Source organism: Eptesicus fuscus, chromosome 22 (assembly GCF_027574615.1).
Source record: "Eptesicus fuscus isolate TK198812 chromosome 22, DD_ASM_mEF_20220401, whole genome shotgun sequence".
NCBI classification, from domain to species: Eukaryota; Metazoa; Chordata; class Mammalia; order Chiroptera; family Vespertilionidae; genus Eptesicus; species Eptesicus fuscus.
In genome coordinates this window covers 23,240,098-23,263,461 of record NC_072494.1, presented here as the reverse complement: position 1 = coordinate 23,263,461, position 23,364 = coordinate 23,240,098, and the positions used below count along the sequence as shown (strand labels likewise).

The following is a 23,364-nucleotide window of genomic DNA, read 5'->3' as shown; positions in this document are numbered from 1 at the left end:
TGTAAGTCAATTTTTGGTATAACCACCAATGTTCTCAATGATTTTAAAAAGCATTTCCCCCTAAATAGTAATCATTTGTAGTAATCAAAATGGTGAAAAAAACGTATTAAGATCTATTAAACAGAAAAGTTATAAAAAAAACAAATTAAAATAATAAAAATTCCACCACAGAGAGACAAAAAAACTTTGTATAAAATTTTGACTTGTCTTCTTCTGAATCTTTGCAGTGCAATGTACTCACAAAAGTGAAATAATCCTATAATAGTTCTGTATCAGGCTTCCCCTCCTCCATTTATGAGCCCCTTATCACTCTTAAAAATTCTTTTTAAAAATCCAATCATTTTGAAAAAACAACTAACAGTTCAGTTCTAAATTAGTTTAGCTCTAAATTAAATTGGAGGATAGAAACTATCCCTGCATTATAGATGTTTAATGCTCATGTAGAAGAGAGAAAATAAAGCTCTGGCCAGGTGACTCAGTTGGCTGGAGCATCTCTGTATACACCAAAAGGTTTCGGATTTGCTTCCCAGTCAAGGCACATATCTAAGTTGCGGGTTCAATCCCTAGTCAGGGCATGTACAGGAGGCAAGCAATTGATGTTTCTCTCTCTGACCCTACCTCTCTCCCAAAAATCAATTTAAAAAACATATCCTCAGGTGAATTGCTATTAATGAGGTCAGAATTTGTCCCTGCACCCTGGTGGTTTTGCTCAGTGGTTACAGCACCGGCCTGCCTGCATACCCCAATTTCAGGTTCCCTTGCCCCTGTAGGAGGGAGTAAGGGAAGAAACCAATTGATGTGTCTGTCTTACATCAATGTTTCTCTCTATCTCTCTCCCCATCCTTCCTCCCTTCCACTCTCTCTAGAAATCAATGGAAAAAACATCCTCGGGTAAGGATTAAAAAGAAAAATTTGACCCTGCATTATAACCAAATGTAGGTTACAGTACATTTTCCAGATTGGTTTTCAAACCAGTTCAAAAGATTAGGAGACAGAAAATAACATCCTATATAATAACAGACTAATATGCAAATCGACCGAACAGCAAAACAATTGGTCAGTGGGGGAGGCGGGGCCGGTGAGCGGGTGGCGGCAGGCCAGCTAAGGTGGGTGCCAGCGGGCAGAGGGAAGGGACAGCGATTGGGGGCGGCGGCAGAGGGGCGATGGGGGGCAGAGCCAGCCGCTTGCCGGCTGACGCCCTCCCAACTGGCCTGCTGGTCACCTCCTGCAGAGGGAGGCCAGACTGCCGCTTAGGCCCAGTCAGGGGAGTGGGCCTAAGCTGTCTGTCGGACATCCCCTGAGGGTTCCCAGACTGCAAGAAGGCACAGGTCGGGCTAAGGGAACCCCTGAGTGCATGAATTTTCGTGCATCGGGCCTCTAGTATTCAAATAATAAAGTAGGTGATTGAAATTCAGATAGAATACAAAAGAAAACAAAACGGACATATTAGAAGATTAATGTGCCCACAGAGCAAATGAAAAAGGAAGGAGTCTCCCTTCGAAGGGACTATGAATCACATGCCATATGTATTTGTTTTACTAAACTCCTGACAAAACTGGACAGACACAAATGAGAATAGGTTGCTCACAGTCATTCTTCAGTAATGCTGAAAGAAAACCTTCTATTACTGCCACAAAAAAAAGAAGAGATAATTCACAGTCCATTCAAGAAGTAGTTGTTCCTTTCATTTCCTGACTGAGCCCTTTACATAGACTTAGCACCACCTTCCCAAATTCATTCTGTTTTAAATCTTCATTTCAACACACCAAATGAGCAAATTTAATAAACAAGAATAAATAGCAGAAATTATTTTAATGTTATATATGTCATAGCATTAATGTTCCAGATACCTAAAGTGTCTTGATTATTCTTTTATTATTTAATAGCTGTCATTAATGTTCATTTTGTAATATATGATATGTAATTTCTTACCAAAATGTCAAACTTATTATGTTACCAAAAGCACTATGGAAAAAATTTTAATTTATTCAATCACAACAAGTAATCGATTTTAAAACAGAAAGAAATAAATGGAAATTATAACTACTTACAGCAGCCTTGGTCTGAGAAAGTGCATCCCACGATGTGGTTATATCTGCTGGGGAACATTAATATTTACTGAATCAAAAGCTCTGAAGTAGACCTTGGAATCTGCATTTTAATAAGCTCCCAAATATATTCAAAAGTTTGAAACCCACTTTATTAGGCAGAACTATTCTCCAACAAGTGCTATACTATATTGAGCCAAAACATGGTTCTTCTCCCATCTAATAATGTTGAGCTTCCTAATACAGTATACAGTTGAGTTGTATTAGACACTGGTCCTATTAGTCCTTAGGACAGCTGGACTAACCCCCACCCACACTCACATTTCACATCTCCAACAACTTACCCCAATGAACTGAACAAATACAAAATTTTGCATTGTATGGTAAGTCACATTATGTATAAAGATTAGAAAACTACACCTAAAATCTTTCATATAACAGCCCTTCACGTAGTATAGGCCATATATTTCCCCTTAGTCATCCTTCTCTAGGATATTTTCATTTCCTCCAAACGCTCCTTATGTGACATGATTTCCATATCCCTCAAAAACCCAATAATCTTCATCCAGATGTACTCCAGTTTGTCCATATCCCTCAAAAAATATCACACTCTAAATTACAGTTACCCTCAAAAGCATCATTTGAAAGAGTTCAACGAGACTATTATTTTTACCTGTGCACTATAGGTGTATATGAAGAGCTATGTCATATTACTTAAGTCATAATTTCTAAGAAATTGTATAAAACTAGTTTTACATGTACTGATTCTTTTTCAAAAAAGATTTTTTTCCTTTACCATAGGATGCCTTAAAAGGTGAGTTACCTTGTATCATTAAAATAGAAAATATTATTTTTTAAACTGTATTAAGCATAAGTAAAAAAAAAATTGAATTATTCCCTTTTATAAATCAAAGCATGTGTATAATTTTCATTTACTGATTAGTTCAGAATTTTATACATATGACCTAAACAAGGGATTAATAAATTCAGTTTAAAAAAAACACAAATCATACCTTGAACAGTATCCTTGCTTTGGGAGTTCCTTGGATTTGATAAAGGCACCTCTTTTGATTTGCTGCTCCTCATCCTGCCAATTTACCTGCAATAATATTATCAGTATTCATTGAACATCAATATAACAATGTTAGTAAAGAAAATGCCCTTATTTATCTTGTCTTTCATTAAAGTCAGAAAAGGATTTTGTCCTCTCTAAAAGTTATCTTTATACCCTCATAAGAATTCCTGAAGTTCTATCTAAATAGGTCTGTTCTTCATGTTATATGTATACACTAATAAAAGGGTAATATGCTAATTAGACTGGGTCGACCAGACATCTTCCGGTCATCCTTCTGGACAAAGCCACAGTGGCAGGGGCCGAGGCAGAGGCGGTTAGGGGTGATCAGGCCAGCAGGGGAGATCAGGCAGGCAGGCAGGTGAGCGGTTAGGAGCCAGCAATCCCAGATTGCGAGGGATGTCCGACTGCCGGTTTAGGCCTGATCCCACAGGGGTCCCGGATTGGAACGGGTGCAGGCTGGGCTGCGGGGACCCCCGCCCCATGCACAAATTTCATGCACCAGGCCTCTAGTATATATATATATAAAATGTATAAAAATTTTTTTAAAATATCACTGTGGAAAAGCACAATGAAAAAAATCTCTTCATAGAAAAAAGTGAATCTAATATGTCAAAACTCTATCTTTAAAGTATAAACTATAATTTGCAAAATGCCTTTTCTAACCACTTTAAAGTGTTCACCAAATCAAACAGATTTGGTTGAACATCGTCCCATGCACCAAGAGGTCATTGGTTTGATTTCTGGCATATGCCGGGTTTCCAGCTTGATCCCCAGGAGGGGGTGTGCAGGAGGTAGCAGATCGATGTTTCTATCCCTCTCTCCCTCTCCCTTACTCTCTCTCTAAAATAAAAAATAAATAAAAAGCATATTTTTAAAAAAAGAATTGAGAGTTAAACAATACTATCTTTGCCCTAGGCGATTTGGCTCAGTGGATAGAGCATCTGCCTGCGGACAGAAGGGTCCTGGGTTCGATTCCAGTTAAGGGCACATGCCCAGGTTGCGGGCTCGATCCTCAGTGTGGGGCATGCAGGAGGCAGCCGATCGATGATTCTCTCTCATCATTGATGTTTCTACCTGTCTTTCCCTCTCCTTTCCTCTCTGAAATCAATAAAAATATATTTTAAAAAAGCACAATACTATCTTTAAAAGATTTCTCTGTCCCAGCCTGTGTGGCTCAGTAATTGAGCATCAACCTATAAACCAGAAGGTCCTGGTTCAATTCCAGGTCAGGGCACATGCCCGGGTTGAGGGCTGGATCCCCAGTAAAGGGCAAAGCCACAGTGGCAGGGGCCGAGGCAGAGGCTGTTAGGGGTGATCAGGCCAGCAGGGGAGACCAGTTAGGGGCGATCAGGCAGGCAGCTGATCGATGATTTTCTCTCATCATTGATGTCTCTATCTCTCCCCCTTCCTCTATGAAATCAATAAAAATATATTAAAAATATTTGTTATGGCACATAAAATATGCCTCCATACAGCTGCTGAAAAAATTTTAGTATTTCCCTAATTTCTCTCTCTCTCTCTTCCCTTTGCCTCTAATTCAGAGCATCATCTTTAGCCTAAATTATGGTAAAAAGCTTCCTAAATTATTCTTCTCCTAATCTCTTCATACTCAACCAAAGTTATCTTTCTAAAACAGAACCTAGCAAATCTGTTTTTATAACTCTTCAATGACTATCACCTATGGGACAAAGTTCCAAATTCTTAGCATGATGGAACTTGGAGGCCTTCACAACCTTAATTCACAATCTTAGGCCTTGCTATCTTCATTGTATACCAATTGTTCCTATCAAATCACCATACCTAGAGAGCATTCTCTGAGCACCCAGAAATTTGCATTATCTCCATTATCTTCTTTTTCTAAATTTTCTCTGGCAGTAATACCCTTCAAAGCCAAACTAATGTCATCTCCTATAAGCCTTTCACGGATTCCTTGAACAGAATTACTACTTCCCTGGTTTCCAATAGCACTCTGTGCACTTTTTATATCCCTTATCATTACACACATACACACACACATCATTCATTCGTTCATTCATTCATTCAATGAACATTAGTTGAACTTACTTAACCTTCACAATCTAATGGAAGGGACACATAAACAAATAGTTAATATACAGTGTGATGATTATATCATAAAGTTACAAATGGGACAATGATATATATTGTCCCACAAGGCTGTCCTTAAAAACTCTATCTTCTGATTCATCTTCATATCAATAGAGTCCCTCAATGAACAGATAAACAAATGGCAATGTTAGAAGCTATTAGGATCTCAATTTACACAGAAAAGAATAAAGAATCAAAGGCAGGGTTGGTGGTGAAAGGATGAATAGAAATGGGAGGGGGGTGATTTACAATAAAAATGACCAAAAAAAAAAAAAAAAGACCAAAGAAACAGAAGAGGTGGTTAAAAAGCCATGTTGGAAAATTACTCATAAAAAAGGAAGAGAACACACATACACTACTAGGTCCATAAGGTAGGAAAACAAAAGAAATGGAAAACAGAGAAATGGAATTCATATACTAATTTGCAAGTAGCCTGTAAAAAACTATGGTAAAATTACAAGGCACACACACACACACACACATACACACACACACACAAAGCGTAATTACTCTTGTTGATGGTAAGAGAAAAGAAGAGGGCTACAGGTGGCCATAAAATAAGCTAAATTGTATGATGCCATGGAAACAATGGGAGCCATATGATAAAAAGCACATCATAGATATGAAATGAATCAGAAGACTGCAGCAAATGATAAAGCCCTTGCTCTGGCTATACCCAAGTAAAAACCTTATTATGAGGCCCCCAAAAATAGTATAAAAACTATGTATAAACTGTATTGGAGGTTCATTTATTTACTCTCTGGACATGAACAAGGTAATGAGCAGTTAAACTGGAGCAATAAAACACTGCCATCTAGATTCATTGATCAGCACAAACTACTCAGAAAGGGAGAAGATATTTTTCCCAGCTACTCACCCAGAGCAAAAATCAACTACCAGCTCAGCCAGTTGAGCATCGACCTATAAACCAAGAGGTCATTGGTTTGATTCCCAATCAGGGCACGTGCCTAGGTTGCAGGCTCAATCCCCAGTAGGGAGCATACAGGAGGCAGCCAATCAATGATTCTCATCATTGATGTTTTTCTCTCTCCCTCTCCCTCTCTGAAACTAATAAAAATATTTATTTAAAAAATAATTAACTACCAGACCCATGGCTTCAATCTCACACACACAAAAAAAATCTTAGTGTTTCTTAGAGTGGAATGGTGTGGCCCCCAGCTAAATAGATTCTTTGCAGAAATTACTAGAGAGATAATACTACCTACCAGGATACAACTTGACAAACACATCTACCTTGTTAAGAATTCTGTGTCGCCCTAGCTGGTTTGGTTCAGTGGATAGAGAATCGGCTTGCGGACCAAAGGGGCCCAGGTTCAATTCCAGTCAAGGGCACATGCCTGGGTTGTGGGCTCGGTCCAACATGCAGGAGGCAGCCAATCAATGATTCCCTCTCATCACTGATGTTTCTATCTCTCTCTTCCTCTCCCCTCCTCTCTGAATCAATAGAAATATATTTTTTTAAAAAAAAGATTTCTGTGTTGTCCAGCTAGTGTGGCTCAGTGGTTGAGTGTAGACCTATGAACCAGGGGGTCACAGTTTGATCCCAGGTCAGGGCACCATGCCTGGGTTGCAGGCTCAATCCCCATGTAGGAGCCATGCAGGAGGCAGTTGATAAATGATTCTCATCATTGATGCTTCTTTCTCTCTCTCCCTCTCCCTTCCTCTCTGAAATCAATAAAAATATATTTTTAAAAAAAGAATTCTGTGTTTGTTAGCAATCAAGTTCCCGGATTCTGGAAGTGTGGTGATGTTGCTGAGTGCCCATCCCCAATAGACCTAAATTCAGCCTGACCTATACTGAAACCCAGTAGCAAAGTTGCAAGGTGCACACTATCCAATGGACAGTAAGCAGCCAGAATCCAAACATGGAAATTGAAATAACTGAAAACAGAAATGTAGGCACATTGTCCTAGATCATATTTGATTAATTCAATCAGGAAAATTAATGTATTCCTTCTCCTAAAATCCATACCATACCATTCCTTCTAAAATCCTATAGGTAAAAATGAGTGTATTTCTAATAGCACATGATCTCACTCATCTAGGGGAAATAATGAACAACATAGACTGATGAACAAGAACAGACCCAGAAACAAGGAGGCATGGATCAGACTGTCGGGCCTCAGGGGGAGGGTAGGGAAGGGTGGGGATAAAGGGGGAGATCAACCAAAGGACTTGTGTGCAAGCATATGAGCCTAACCAGTGGTTAAGGACAACAGGGGGGTGGGGGCATGTGTGGGGAGGGGTGTGGGATGGAAATGGGGGGATGAGGACAAATATGTGATACCTTAATCAATAAAGAAATTTAAAAAAAAAATGAACTGTAAGGAGGAGGTGGGGCTCCTAACACCTTCCTCTCCACCCCCCCCCCCCATTATAATCTCTGGCTCTTTTACTCTCTAGTATAGTCTCACTTAAGAAAATTTGCTTAAAATTAAAGAAACATTTATATTTATTACCTAAAAAATATATTTGGCATAGTCTCTTCAAACATCAGTAGTGTAATTTTCTTTTTCCCATTCACCTATTTTCTTTTACAATTATTTTCCCTCTTAATTTTGTTTTCCATATTAATCTCTTATCTGATTCCCTCTCCTCCCTTTCTCACCTTTAATTACCCTATTTTTATATCTAATATTCATATCTATAATACACGTTTATGATTAGCTTTTCTAAATCTAAAAAGGTATAATCTCTATAAATAAAACTACAATAAAATTTCTCTCAAAACTCAAAATGACGTTTACCACACACTGAATGAAATATTCAATATATACATACACACACATCTATAAAAATACATATATATGAATATCCTTTTATTAAAACATCCTATATAATAAAAGAGAAACATGTAAATTGACCGTACTCTGCTACACTCACCAGCCAATCAGGAGTGAGTATGCAAATTAACCCAACAAAGTTGGCAGTTAATTTGCATACACAGGTGCCGGGAGGAGAGCAGAGCGGGAGAGCCGGTGGAGAGTGGAGCGGCTTGGGGAACTTGACTCCCCAAGCCGCCAGATGGAGAGCAGAGAGGGAGAGCTGACAGCTTAGAGGACTTGGCAGAACAGGAGGCCTTGGGATGGAGACAGAGCAGGAAGGGAAAACCAAGAGTGCGGGGAGCACTAGGAATTCTGGGAATAGTAGTTCTGGTGGCAGATGGATCTCCTAGACACTAGAGCAAAGTGAGCCTGGAGCAAGTTACTGTTGAGGTGGGGGATGGAGGGAAAGCAAAGGTGAGAGACATAAGTAAAATCAGAGTGTCTAAGAAAGATAAAAGAGAAGATATCCTAAAACTTCCAGGAAATCTCCACCAATGAAGCAAAGAAAAAAAATGCCTCTATTATTCTGTGAGCAACAAACCAAACAGGGTTGGGATCTCAGACAATTTGCTCATATGATTGCAAAGACAGACAGAAACTCCCGGATTGGAGAGGGCTCCCGTGAGGGCTCCCAGATTGGAAAGGGTGCAGGTCAGGCTGAGGGACCCACCCCCTGTGCATGAATCTTCATGCACCGGGCCCCTAGTAGTATATAACACTTGGCTTATTTTTTTTTTAATTTGGGTACATGTGAATTGGTATTGAGGTTAATGCACAAAATATGTCTTTGATAAGTCAGTATATTGTCAAAATGCATCTTTATTCATAAAGTCATCATATTTGCTAATTGTTTAAAATATGTCAAACAGGACCACAGAGAAAATATCCTTTGTATTTAAATATCTTCTAAATAACAATACTTTAAAATCATGCCCCCCCCCAATTCAACCTCTGTAGCTAGTTTTTAAGCCTATGAAGAAAACTCTCCCAAATAACCCATATATGTATTTCCAATCATTCCCACTGCAAGTGAGCTTCAGAGCAGCCACACACTGCCTTCCTCCAAGCAGTTGCAGAGTTCTTGTCTCCTAAGCCTACTATTCTCAAGCAGCTCTAGAAAAATCACCTGGATAACATGTTAACAATCAAGGCTCCGCCCAGTGATTCTGAATCAGTGAGTCTCACTCAGAAGAGAAATCAAAACAAAACAAAAAAACCTGTATTTTTTAAATTTTATTTTTTTAATATATTTTTATTGATTTTAGGTCGGAAGGAAGAGGGAGAGATAGAAACATCAATGATGACAATCACTGATTGGCTGCCTCCTGCACAGCCCCTACTGGAGATCAAGCCAGCAACCCAGACATGTGCCTTTGATCAGAATCCAAACTGGGACCCTTCAGTCCGAAGGCTGACGCTCTATCCACTGAACCAAACCAGCTAGGGCAGTGGTCGGCAAACTGCAGCTCGCAAGCCACATGCAGCTCTTTGGCCCCTTGAGTGTGGCTCTTCCACAAAATACCACGTGCAGGCACGCACGTACAGTGCGATTGAAACTTCGTGGCCCGTGCGCAGAAGTCGGTTTTCGGCTCTCAAAAGAAATTTCAATCATTGTACGGTTGATATTTGGCTCTGTTGACTAAGGAGTTTGCCGACCACTGAGCTAGGGCAAAAAAAAAACACCCTGTATTTTTTTTTTAATAGTAATTCTTTATTGTTGAAGCAGTTTGTGTCCCCTTTTACTCCTATTGGCTCCCTCCAGCCCACTTCCCACCCCACTGCCCCAGGCCCTTATTGCCCCATTGTCTATGTCCATGGGCCATGCATATATGCATACAACCTCCCACCCTCCCTCCCAGATTCCCCACTCTGTTCCATGCTTCCATGTCTCTGGATCCACTCTGTTGATCAGTTTATTCTGTTACTTAGATTCCACTCATGTGATACTTTCTCTGACTTAGCTTCAACTTAGCATGATACTCTCCAGGTCCCTCCATGCTGTCTCAAATGGTAAGAGATTCTTCTTTTTTATTGCTGCATAGTATTCCATGGTATAAATGTTCCACAGCTTTTTTATCCACTCTTCTACTGATAAACCCTGTATTTTTAAAGGTCCACAAAGATCACAAAATACAGAACTACAGCCCGAGATTATTTTCAATTCTACTTCTCGAAGTCTGAAGCCTCCAAAAACACTGTTGATTCCATAAAGATTAGCATCGGTAGAGAGAACTAATCCTATTTCCCAAACACCTGAGAACAACTCTCTTCTGAAGCTCCAGAAACTTGACAGCAACAATCCCTTTAAACCAGAAGTAAAAATTACAGACCTCTAACATTACGAGGGGTCCATGGGGGCAGTTAATAATCATAGCTATAGTCGAAACCGGTTTGGCTCAGTGGATAGAGCGTCGGCCTGCGGACTGAAGGGTCCCAGGTTCGACTCCGGTCGGGGGCATGTACCTTGGTTGCGGGCATATCCCCAGTGGGGGGTGTGCAGGAGGCAGCTGATCAATGTTTCTCTCTCATCAATGTTTCTGACTCTCTATCCTTCTCCCTTCCTCTCTGTGGAAAATCAATAAAATATATATTTTTTAAAAATAATAATAATCATAGCTATAATTTTCTGTGTTCTTTCTCTGTGGGCCAAGCACTGTATAGTTTTCCATATATTTTTTTCTAATCTTTATTACAACCCATGAGGCAACTATCCATATGTCCATTTTACTGATGAAGAAACAGTATCAGACAGACCAAAGAACTAGTCTAAGGTCATTCAACGAATATGTGACAGAACAGGAAATTAAATACCTCTCTCTAAAACCTCTGGAAGCCTCTAAGGGTCATTCACATAATGCTTCTCATAATATTTAAACTCAGCCACCATCTATAACACAACCCCCTATCCTCTCTTGTAATTTCATCATAAGGCACCCTGATTTCCCACCTACATTCTATACTCTTTAGAACCTCTGTACCATTAACTTCAATGCACTTTTAACTTCTTTTAGAGAATGCTCACCTAACCAACATGCCTCAACTGTTATCAAATTCATCTCAAAAAACAGGGCTTCCTAACATATGTCTTCAGATGAAGCTTTTTATTTTCGCTTCCCTCCTAAACAGAACAGGTGAGATGTTTTAGCAAACTCCTTGGTCCCCCAGTGCAGCATCAGACTGTCTTCTTCTACACTCTTGAAAAACCTTTTCCTCAATCTGACCCATGCCACCCATTCATTTAACAAATATTTGCTGAGGGCCAAGTATGAAGTAGAATGAATAGTGCCTAGCAGTGGGAATATAGTTGTTAAAAGAACAAACATGGGCCCACACTCAAGCAGTCTAAAAGCTTGCTTGGAAGGTGGATATTCAACAAATATTACAAACTGGAGGCCCGGTGCACGAATTAGTGCATGGGTGGGGTCTGGCTGGCCCTCCACCATCGGGGCCGATCGCACCGGGCCGGCCGGGGGGAGGAGCCGCGGGTGGTTGGCGAGCCAGCCCCAGCCCCTGGTCAAACTCCCAGTCGAGGGGACAATTTACATATTAGCCTTTTATTATATAGGACTAGAGACTCAGTGCACAAAATTCATGCACTAGAGGAGGAGGTTGTCCCTCAGCCCAGCCTGCGCCCTCTCAGTCTGGGAGCCCTGCAATCAATCACACCTGCAGAGGGAGGCCCTGCCCACCCACCACAGTGCTGCCGCTGGGTAGCCTGGGCCTTCCCTCTTTGGGGTGATCCATCGCGGGGCTCCGCAGTGGATTGCCCCTGCAGAGGTAGGCCCTGCCCACCTGGCCGGGGCTCCACAATGGATCACCCCTGCAGAGGAAGGCCCCACCCACCTGCTGCAGTGCTGCCAGGGGTAACCTGAGCCTTCCTCTTTGGGGCGATCGATCGTGCCCCACAGAGGGAGCCCCCACCCACCCGACAAAGCCCACCAGTCGGTGGCCTGGGCCTTCCTCTTTGGGGCAATCACGGAGCCCCCCGATTGATCGCCCCACCAACCAGTGGCCTAGGCGTCCCTCTGCAGGGCGATCATGGGGCAATGGCTGGGCCCCCGAACAATCACACCACACCCGCCTTGGCTGGCCTGGTGCCAGTGGGTGTCATAGTGTGGTAGTCCGGACAGTCATTTTGCTGTTTGGTCGTTCCGTTGTTTGGCCATTCAGTCGATTTGCATATTATGCTTTTATTATTATATATGGGATGAAAATAATATTTAAAAAATGCAAGTGCTATAGAAACATAGCCAGAAGGAACTCATCTAATCTGTGAAGTAGAGAGGAAAAGTCATTTAATCTTAGACCTAAAGGATAAATAAAAAATTTAGCCCAGTTGGTGTGGCTCAGTGGTTGAGCATCGACCTAAGAACCAGGAGGTCACTGTTCAATTCCTGGTCAGGGCACATGCCCGGGTTGCAGACTCGATCCCCAATAGGGGCTATGCAGGAGGCAGCCGATCGATGATTCTCTTTCATCATTGATGTTTCTATCTCTCTCTCCCTCTCTGAAATCAATAAAAATATATGTTAAAAAATGTAACTAAGTGTAGGCAAGGAAGAGCTTTCCAGGCAATAGAAAGGATATCTGGAACAGCTCTGAGACAAAAAAGACATGACATAGTTTAAGCCCCAGGTGTTGGGAGAGGGAAAATGGTGAGAGAAAGTTGGAGAAGGAAGGAAACAAGATCATGCAGGGTCTCTGACATGATTACATTTGTGTATTTAAAGGATCAAGTGTTGGCCATTCCTCTCTTAAGCACTGACCATAGTTTTCAGAAACCAGTAACAAAATCTATATCATTCTATTGCACTTTGTCTTACTATACTAAAAGCTTCTTAAATTTCAGAAAACTGAAAAAAAAAATACTTTTATTATTCATTTAAGTGACTCAAGCGTTTTATTCTACTGTCCATTTTACAGTGAGTTTAACTGGCATCTGGTAGAGAAACAAGTTGTTTCATGTAAAAGTTGAAGCATAAATGAACAATACTGCTTTGTTCAGATTTAAATAAAATATCATGAGGATTAAAAAAGAAACTATATTTGACATGATTCTATTTGCATCATGTAAAATATAAATGAAAGCACAAAATAATAATCAACTTCCCAAGTTAGCTAAGGATGACTCTAACTTGCCAACAGAAAATAGAAACACAATTTCACTAAACCAATAATAAATGATATAGAGAACATGGTTAAAATGATATAAACAAAAAGTAGAAGGCCCTATAAATCAAATAAGGATGCAACTTTACAACACTGTTTGACTGCTTATAGCAATCTAAAGCCAACAAAGAGTACACACATCAAGTACCATCAAAATATTCACCTCCTAAGTATAGAGGCTCACAGAAACTAATAGCCAATAAATTTAAAAGAATTTTACTGTCCCTCTTAGCATGCAGGCTGAGTTCATAAATAGGGAGAATGGGAAAAGAACAGAAAAAGTAACTCTTAGAGGCAAGGAGCCATAAGAATACTTCATCTGTTTCAAGATCTCCCCACCTCAACATTCTCTCAAGAAACGTCAACCATTTTATTGTTCTCTCGTGTATCTCTTTTCTTCTCTCTTCAAGATTCCTCCTATCAGCATTTATACTTAAATCAAGTCTTCTTGCTTAAAACAAACAAAAAAAGTCCCTCAACCCAGCACCCTACTCGACTACTGCTCTTTTTCCTTCACAAATTTCTAAAAAATAAAAGACTATATATTCATTCTCCATTTAAAATATTTTTCAATAACCTTTCAAGCAAATCCAATGTGGTTGCCCAAAACCTCTTGATCTCTAAATCTAATGGACATTTTCAAATAAAAAGTCCCCAATCTGCCTGACATCTTGGCAGCATTCATCACAGCTGACCACTCTCTTGAATCACTCTGCTCTTTGCTTCTATACACTACACTCTGATCTCCCACCTCCAGTTCTCTTTCTCATGCTCCTTTGCTAGCTAGTCCTTCTCCATTAAATCTTAAAGTTCAAAGGAGTTTGACTTTTGGGTCTTATCTAACACTATACTCTCTCTTCCTGGGTGACCTTACCCATGCCAATGATTGCCTCTTACAGTGAGTCAAAAGAGTTCTAGAGGTTCGAAGCTTTCTAAGTTCACAGAACTCTAGTGTCTCAGTAATTTTTTCATGGTGCCCCTAAGCCCAAAAATACCTAACAATTCCATTTATTAACTAGTTAGGTCCTCACAACTTAGTATTTATATCATAATAACTTTGAAAAATACATATAAGCTGAAAGAAATATTTTATTTTTTTACTAATAACAATTACTTATTAATTGGATGTGTGCATCTAATAGACATTACCCAGCTTCTCAAACCTTGAAATCACTTTGGACACCACCACTTTTATTTCCTGTTTCATAATGATTTTTGCACAGTACTTGCTTTTTATCACAGCAATCCCCCAAAACCTAGCACAATCTCATGAGTACTACCTTAAACCAAACGTTTGAGCAGTGTCCCACAGCTGTCAAATATTACTGTGCTCTCCTCAAAACTTCAGAAATATCCCAATGCCCATGTGAGTTCACTATGGTGCTCCAAGGTAACTTGGGACACAGTATTGGAATCTTGGGTTTAAAAATTACTGATCTAGCCTACATGGTTACTTTGTAAATTCAGAAATGAGGTTTAACCTCACAAAGCTAGCAGAAAAATAAATATATTAGGGGTTTTCCTAGATTAATTTTAGCCTTCTAGCAACAAAAGTTTTGAAACAACCTAATCATGTGATATTCTGTTGATGAAATCTATAGATCTCTGGGAAACAACTATATTCAAAAATACATTTACATGAATATATAATAAAAGAAAAATTCTTCTTCAATATTTTCTTTTTTAGAAAAAAAAAAAAAAAAGGTTTCAATAATTATAAAAGTGGGGCCCTGACCAGGTAGCTCAGTTGGTTAGAGTGTCGTCTCAATACACCAAGATTGCAGGTTCAATTCCCATCAAGGTACATACAAGAATCAACCAATGAATGCATAAATAAGTGGAACTAAAAATTGATGTTTCTCTCTAAAAATCAGTAAATTTTTTAAAATTATAAAGTGGGACATACGATAAACAAAAGTGTCTAAACTGCCCTAGCTGGTTTGGTTCAGTGGAGAGAGCATAGCCTGGGGACAAAAGGGTCGTGGGTTCAATTCTGGTCAAGGGCACATGCCTGGGTTTTGGGCTCAATCCCCAGTAGGAGGCGTGCAGCAAGCATCCTCCAGGATTCTCTCTCATTATTGATGTTTCTATCTCTCTCTCCCTCTCCCTTCTTCTCTGAAATCAATAAAAAAATATATTTTTAAAAAGTGTCTAAAGTATAAGTAAGTCACCCATTCTTCAGAGATAACAAAGCTAATAGTTTAAAGCCTATCCTCACAGACCCTTTCTTATGTACGTACTAGAAGCCCGATGCACGAAATTCATCCAAGGGGCTCGGCCCTCACAGCCCTACCTGCCTTGGCTGGCCCTCGCAGCCCCAGCTTCATCTGGAAGGTTGTCCGGACAGTTGTTCTGCTGTTCGGTCTAATTAGCATATTAGCTCTTTATTACTAGTATATAGGACAAGTAAAAAAAAAAAAAATCAAACTACATTTCTTTGTCTATGTGTGTCTGTTTTTATAAAATTGAATCATATTCCACTATAGTGAAACTTATTTTTCCCCTCAATATTATATAATGAACATTCTTCCATGTCAGTATGTAATAGTAAATGCAAACACTTATGTGGCGATTACTATGCTTACTTAGGGTTTAAATATTAACTTATTTAATTCTCAAAACAGACCTGCAGGAGAGAAGTATAATTATATCCCCTTTAAAGATGATGTTAAGTAACTTGCTAATGGTCACTGCTAACAAATGATGCAGTTAGGATTTGAACCCAGAAAGTCTGCTACATGGTCCCTATGCTCCAGGATACATTCAGCTGTTTCTCAGGAGTAAATATAACTATCCCTCAAACTGTTAACAAGTGCACAGTACCTCACACCATAAATATACTATAATATTAACTAACCCCCTACCAAAGGACATTTAGAACACTTTTTTTTTGGGGGGGGGGGCACTTTCTTGTTATTTGTCAATATTAATGACATTTATTTGTAATAACGCTAAAACAAAAATCCTTATAGATTTGTTCTTGTGCTCTTGTATTAAAATTTCTGTAAGATAAACTCCTAAAAATGAAATGACTTTTGCCCTAGCCAGTCTGGCTCAGTGATTAGAGCTGCAGGCCTCGGAATGAAGGGTCTCAGGTTCGATTCCAGGCAAGGGCATGTACCTTGGTTGCAAGCTCCATGCCCACCCTGGTTGGGGCACATGTGGGAGGCAACTAATCAATGTGTCTCTCTCACACTGATGTTTTTCTCTGTCTCTCCCCTTTCCTTCCACTCCCTCTAAAAAACAAAACCAAAAAGAAAAAAACAAAAAAAAAAACCAATGGAAAAGATTCCTCTGGAGTGGATTAACAACAAAAAAGAGTGCACTTTTAATTATAATTTTAATAGGTAATACCAAATGTCCTTCCAGAACATTGTCCCAGTTGTACTAGTTTATAGTCCCAATGACAGAGAGGGTTGAGATTCATATTTTAAGTTAGCAAGTACTTTTGATTCCTAAAATGAGAGACCTGTTTTGAGTTTTTAACTAACACTGATGTAGAATAGATTACCTGGTTGTTCATAATTATCCTCTCATTTGATAATTATTTAACACATTAAACAAATGTAGTTTACTTATGTACAGGGGAATTGGACTAGCTGGACTTTAAGACTGAAAACTCCCAATGCTGTAATTAAGAAGTGACTTAAAGTTATTATAAGCCTATAATTACAGTACTAGTGTAACAGGTAGGGTCTTAAAGCATCTATATTCTTTAAATTACACTATTGCCAGAACAGCTAGGCAAATCATTAAAATGGTCAATAAAGTTTTCAGGACCCACCTGTGGCTTATTCTTGGTGACTTTTTAATCCCAGGCTGTCATTCCCCTTCTACCTAGCAAACTTCTATATACCATGAACTAATGTGGTTTTGGTTTTTGGCTTTTAAATATTATGTCAAGACCATTCTTTAGTCAATTTATTCAACCAATATTTACTATTTGCAACACTAGAAATTGATATAAGGTATAATTATATCCCCTTTATAGATGATGTTAAGTAACTTGGGTACTATTTGCAACACTAGAAATTGATATGGGGTAAAAAGTCAAAAGGTAATTATTTTGGGAGTGCCCTTTAGTTCCTAGATAGGATGCTGCCCAATTCGTGAATTGCTTAAGTAACGCCATTTATATCTTTTTTTAAAAAAAGAATTATTTCACAACTTGCCCCACACTGCAAAAATAGCAATCACAAGTATAGATGGCCAGTTAACTTTTTAAATCATCAGTTGTCTCTACAACAAAATCACCAAGATGTTACTAGTTTTCAGTTATGCTACTGACCAGGTTGCTTCAATATTTCTTTTACATAACCAAGAATATAAATGATTTGAAGTACCAAAGATGACAGAACTATGAGTATCCAAACAAAATGAGAGACAACAAATTAACTACAATTTCTTTTAGGAACATTGTTCAAGCAAAAGTACATATAGAAGTAAAGCAATACATTATCAGAATTCATGACTTGCTAACAATTAACAAAATGCTATAAAAATATTAATGTTTTTAAAGAACTGACAATCATCAGCATAAGGAGCAAGTAGCATGCCAAAAGGAAAATACATATTTTTTAGATTCAAAAAAACCAAATGCCAGAAGTGTCTACATTAATATTCAATTAAAATAAAACTAATTCTAGAATGTTACTTATTGTGATCATTTCTCAACATGTACAAGTATTGAATCATATTGTATACCTGAAATATGTTATTTGTCAATCATACCGCAATAATAATGTGAAAATAAAACTAATCCTAGATCATCTGCAGAAATAAGAGCAGCATTCAAGTAAATAAATGAATCTCATTGCGTGTCAATTTCCACAACTGCAAAATAAGGATGATATTTACTGAACCTACTTCACACAATTGCTATGAAAACTAAATAAAATAATGACACCAAAAAAGTCAGTTATTTTAGAGCAACTTCTGTTTTATGTTCCCACTATAACTTAAAGCAATTTAGTAAATAATAAAATTGGTTAGAAAAGGACTTCATCTCCTTTCTTCTGTCCATGATATGGCAGATGTGTTTAAAATGGGCAAAAAATTGGCAATCAGCCCTAGCCGGTTTTGTCAGTGGATAGTGTCCACCTGCAGACTGAAGGGTCCCAGGTTCCATTCCAGTCAAGAGCACATACCCAGGTTGTGGGCTCCATCCCCAGTTGGGGGTGTACAGGAGGCAGCCGATCAATGATTCTCATCATTGATGTTTCTATCTCTCTCTTTCCCTCTCCCTTCCTCTCTGAAATCAATAAAAATAATTTTTTTTAAAAAAACTGGCAATCAGAAGCATTAGAAAAAATTTCAAAACTTCCTACTTCATAAATTGATTACCCCACAGGTTGTTCAAGTATTAATGCTCTTACATAACACTACACACCAATATAACTTAGAGAATCAGAGAAATTTCTTCACATGTGTACAAAATTGTTTACATATAACTCAACTTATTATTAAAAAGTCCTGCTACTGACTATGAAAAGATAAGATACATATGTATTTACCCACACATACAATGTATTCTAACCTGATGTTTATTTTCTGATTAAAGTATCTTAAATTCAATGCAATGAGGGTTCAATGGTTGACTTATTTTATTACATTGGTGTGTCAACTTAGCACACCAAAACAATTACACGCCCGCCCATGAGTTTGAGGCAACTTCTACCACAGGCCCAACAAACCAATCCTCCAAAGTCACAATCTCATGACCTTATTTAAAAACAAAATTTTAAACCGAGACATTGTTTCAATGGAGAGCAGCTTTCAGTATTTTATCGTCGCTTCTACAAACCTTTTTCGGGTTGTTACTAGATCTAAGATAAGATAGCCTTTCCTTTAAAACCCTTAAAATACAGGGCAGGAGGAGGTAGTTAACATGGCAACATAACCATTAACGACTTATCCAAACTCAAAACAAGGATCACCATCAAAACAAAACAATCTGGTGGAGTACATGGATACTGACCACCATTCCTGGCAACCTGTTCTCTCCTATCTGAAGGATTTGTCGCTACCCTAAAGCCACGTAAAAACCTATACCCATGTGCAACTTCCCACCTGAAAACTAAAAACCCCACGTCAGATTCCAACCCATATTTGTAACATTCGCAAAATGTTATTGAGCATATTGGGCTACATTTAAAAACGGGGGGGAGGAAAATGGCAACTTCCAAAGCATAAACCTTTTTTTTTTTAAAAAAAAAAATGTCATTAGTTAATAAATCAGAAGATGACATTAAGCAGCTGCTGGACTGGAGCAGAGATCAAAGTTTTCCCTCTACTTGAGAAGGTTTATCCCCACCAGAAAAGGAACAGAAACCAGTCATCCTTGCCACTGGAACCAGTTCCCCGGAATTCCCCCCAAATAAGCCTGGTCTCCGAATGAAGAAGAGACACTTCGGGGACCAGAGGTGAGAGGGATCGTGCACCTTTCGCAGAAGAGGGGAGGGGCGGCAGGCACTGGCAGGTGAGGAAAGAAAGCCCGTCTCCGGCGGGCACCGGTGGGACTTGAAACCCAGGTCCAATCCAGGTCGGCAGAGCCTCAGAGACCCAGGGAGGTTCGCCGAGGGGGACGCCCAGCTGGGCCGGGGCCCCCCGCGCCCCGACCCGCCTCTCTCGCCGCCACCGGGGACCGGGACCGCGGGCAGAGGCAGAGGGAGCCGTCCGTGGTCCCAACCAGGTCCTCCCGCAGCTCACCTGAGAGTGTCGCCTCCGCCCTCGGCTCCCACGGTGCATCCCGCGGGGCCTGGCGGAGGGTGCGGTGCCGCCGCCCCGACCGGCCCCAGGGCTGCCCGGCCTGGCCTCCCCGCTCCGGGGACGCACCGGGTGCCCGCCTCGCACCGGCTCCCGGGAGCCGCGGGGTCTGCAGAGAAGGAAGGAGAAGCGGAAAGGCTGCCTCCCCTCCCCCACAGCAAGCCAGCCCCTGAGCTGCGGCTCTCTGCAGTTCCCTCCGACGCTGGTCTGGCCCCGCTCCCCCGCCCGGGAGTCACTTCGGCAGCGGCGGCCCAGTCGCCATTACGGCCCAGCAACTGACACGGAGGCGGAGCGGCGCCGGCAGCAGTGGCGGTGGCGGCGGCGGCGCGAGGCAGGGCGGGAGCAGTAGGGGGCCCAGGCAAACCTCGCGAGAAATTCCCCGAGACGTTTCCACAGGAATGCAACCTGCGGTTACGGCCATGTTGGGTGTGGCCGAAAATTGAGGGCGACGTCAAGCGAGGAGAGGCCGCTCGGGGCCGCCATGGTTGGTGTGGCGAAGGCCGAGCCTGGCAGGACTCGGGAGGAGCCAAGGAGATCCGCAGCGGAGACCTCCCCCGCCCTCTTTCCTCTGACTCGAGCTGGGCCTTCTGGCTGCGCATTTCACCCTCGGCCAAAAAGACAAGCCGGGGTGAGAGGGGAGCGGGGTGCACAAGGATGAACTCTAAGTCTAGAAATTGCAGCTTCTCGGAGTTTACGATGCTTCACCAAATTGTGCAAATAAATCTTTACCCCCGTCAGTTTCAGGGTAATCGCAGCTCTGCGGCGGCGGCTGCCGTGATCCACTGCTGTCACCGGCCGTTTTATTCGCGAGGGTTGCAATTCTGATCAGCATGCTCTCTGGATAACGGCTTCAGACTCCAGAGCAAGTAAAACGGAGATCCCTCCCGTTGGGTGTTGGCACTGATATAACTCTGCTTTGAGAAACTCTCTGTGATCAACACATCTTCCAACACCGTGATCCTCTCTGTTCCCAGTCTCCGCGCGGCGAATTCTATCGTCTGCCAAGATTTGGCTTAAATGACAGCTGTGCTGCAAGTTGTGGCACCTTCCGCGAGGTGTTCACCGCACACGAGCTCCCCACCCATCACTTCCCTCCACCTTCTGAAGTCCAAGGAGCTAGTCACCCAGAGACTGTTTTCTCGTTTTTAAGTATTTTGAGCGTTTTTAACTTTTATCTCTCTATACCCCCATAGGGCCTAGCACAATAAGGTAGGACATTGTAGATGCTCAATAAATGCTTGTTGAGTAGATGGTATCAATCACAGCGAGAGATGGTAACTGCCCCCTCTTTGGAGAGCCTAGCAGTGATGGGCAACCTTTTGAGCTTGGTGTGTCCAACTTCGCCAAAAAACTGAGCATAACTCGGGTAGTGTGTCACTTTGAGGAAAAAAACTAACTCCAAGACTCTAGTCGCAAATGTTTCATCCTCAGGAGCAGCAAATGTTTCATCCTCGGCATGCGGCCGCGTGTCATCAGAAATGGCTACGCGCGTCAGTGCTGACACGCGTGTCATAGGTTCACCATCACTGGATAGCTATGCCTGAATAAGGAGCTAAGTGGACATACAAATTTGCCGCACTTTTCTAAAATATGGACTGTGTCTTCAGGAAGCTATGCTGGAGGGAAGAACGGGAAATGTGGGTATCTCCATGGTGCAAGTGGTAGTAAGAAAAACATCCTAAGAAAAGAGTTTTTAGGTTTTCCTGTGTTGTTTTACAGAATTTATATAACCACGTTATTAAGTATTATAACCACTTTTTACGAAAGGAGATGGGTTTTGAAAAGCTAAGTCATTTGTCCAATATTCTACCATCAGTAAAAGGTAGATATAAAATTTGAAGTCTCCCTTACTCCAAAACCCACTTATACTTTTCCACCCCCATGCTACCTCCTGGGTAACAGAGAAAACACAAGTTCCTGTCACTACCTGGGGAGCAATGTTACCCTCATATCAGCCTATGCACAATGTCCACCTCTTATACCTGATCCCTGCCCTCTCTCTCACCTCCCAAATACCTCAAAGACATCAACCTCTCTCCTTTTCAACATCCCATTAGTCTTATTTTTATACCCTACAGATTGGCTCTTGAGTATGTTAAATTTTGTCCTATTTGGCCACAGTTTCATGAGAGCGATTAATCTCTAAAACAAGATTAGACGCTTCATGAGAAAAGTCTGTCACCTTTCCAGTAGTTTCTGCAGCACATAGCAGGTGTTTAATATGGTTCCTCTTTTCTCCTACTTCTTGGTAGACACCAAGATTGGATTTTTCTGCACTGTATAGTCTTTGTTGATTACTATGTCTTTGACTCTCAACTTTCTTTGTATAACTGGATCGTGACTCCAGACTTCAGAGTAACCTGTCCAATTTTCTATGACCCACCTCTACATAGATACAGAAGTCATCGGCACCTCCAGCTCCCAAATTAAGTTTATCGTTTTCCCTCTCCTTAATCTCACAAAGCTAGCTTCTCCTCCTGCCCTGTTTCTCTGTTAATGGCCATTGCAGAAAACCCTTCTGAGAACTAAGAGGCTCAAAAGTTTAGAAATATATATTGTTCTCTATGCCTTGCTCCTACCCAATCAGTTACTAAGTCTCTCAATACCATTGACATATATTTCTTATATCTACAGTAGTTCCCCTTATCTATGGGGGATATGTTCCAAGACCTTCAAGTGGATGCCCGAAACCATAGATAGCACCAAACTCTCTCTATATATACAATGTTTTTTCTTATACATACATACCTAAGATAAAGTTCAATTTGAAAATTAGGCACAGTAATAGATTACCAACAGTAACTAATCATAAAAATAACAATTATAACAATAAAATAAGGGTTACTTGAACACAAGCACTACTATATCACAATGCCATGACAGTCTATCTGATAACCAAGACCGCTTGCTAAGAGACTGACAGCATGGGTACACTGGACAAAGGGGTGATTCATGTCCCCACGGGATCGAAGGGGTCCGCGCAAGATTTCATCATACTACTCGGAATGGTGTTCAATTTAAAAATTGTGAATTGCTAATGCTGCAATTTTTCCATTTAACGTTTTCAGAATGGGTTTGTCCATGGGTAACTAAAACCACAGAAAGTGAAACCTTGGATAATGGGGTTGGGGGGGCAGGGGCTACTGTACTCCCCTTTTGTCCAGTTGCAGCACTGCCTTCTTATTGAAGCGCTCATTCTTACCGCCCAAATGATTGCAGTTGTCTTCCCAGAGTTCAGCTTGAGTTTTGTCCTTGCCCTCCTCTACCTGACAAGGTAAATAAAAATCCTTCACCCCAGTCATCAAGGCCCTTCTCAATATGGCACCAGCCTAGCTTTCCGTCTCCCCGAAGTAAT

General features: G+C 40.8%; 1 protein-coding gene across 4 annotated transcripts in view; it reads right to left on the bottom strand.

Annotated features, from left to right (window-relative positions):
* The window catches only part of CEP350 (centrosomal protein 350), a 119,508-nt gene extending 99,194 nt beyond the window's left edge, over positions 1-20,314 (bottom strand). For 3 of the 4 annotated variants that reach the window (XM_008145908.3, XM_054712289.1, XM_054712290.1), the window contains exons 1-3: positions 19,953-20,314; positions 3,062-3,147; positions 2,052-2,098 (exon numbers count right to left, since the gene is read on the bottom strand). In XM_008145908.3, the coding sequence (XP_008144130.2) occupies positions 2,052-2,098; positions 3,062-3,134 (120 nt within the window). In that variant the 5' untranslated portion in view covers positions 3,135-3,147; positions 19,953-20,314. The remainder of the gene's footprint in view (positions 1-2,051; positions 2,099-3,061; positions 3,148-19,952) is intronic. The other variant, XM_054712288.1, reaches the window with a different exon arrangement.
* Between the last annotated feature and the right edge of the window lie 3,050 nt (positions 20,315-23,364).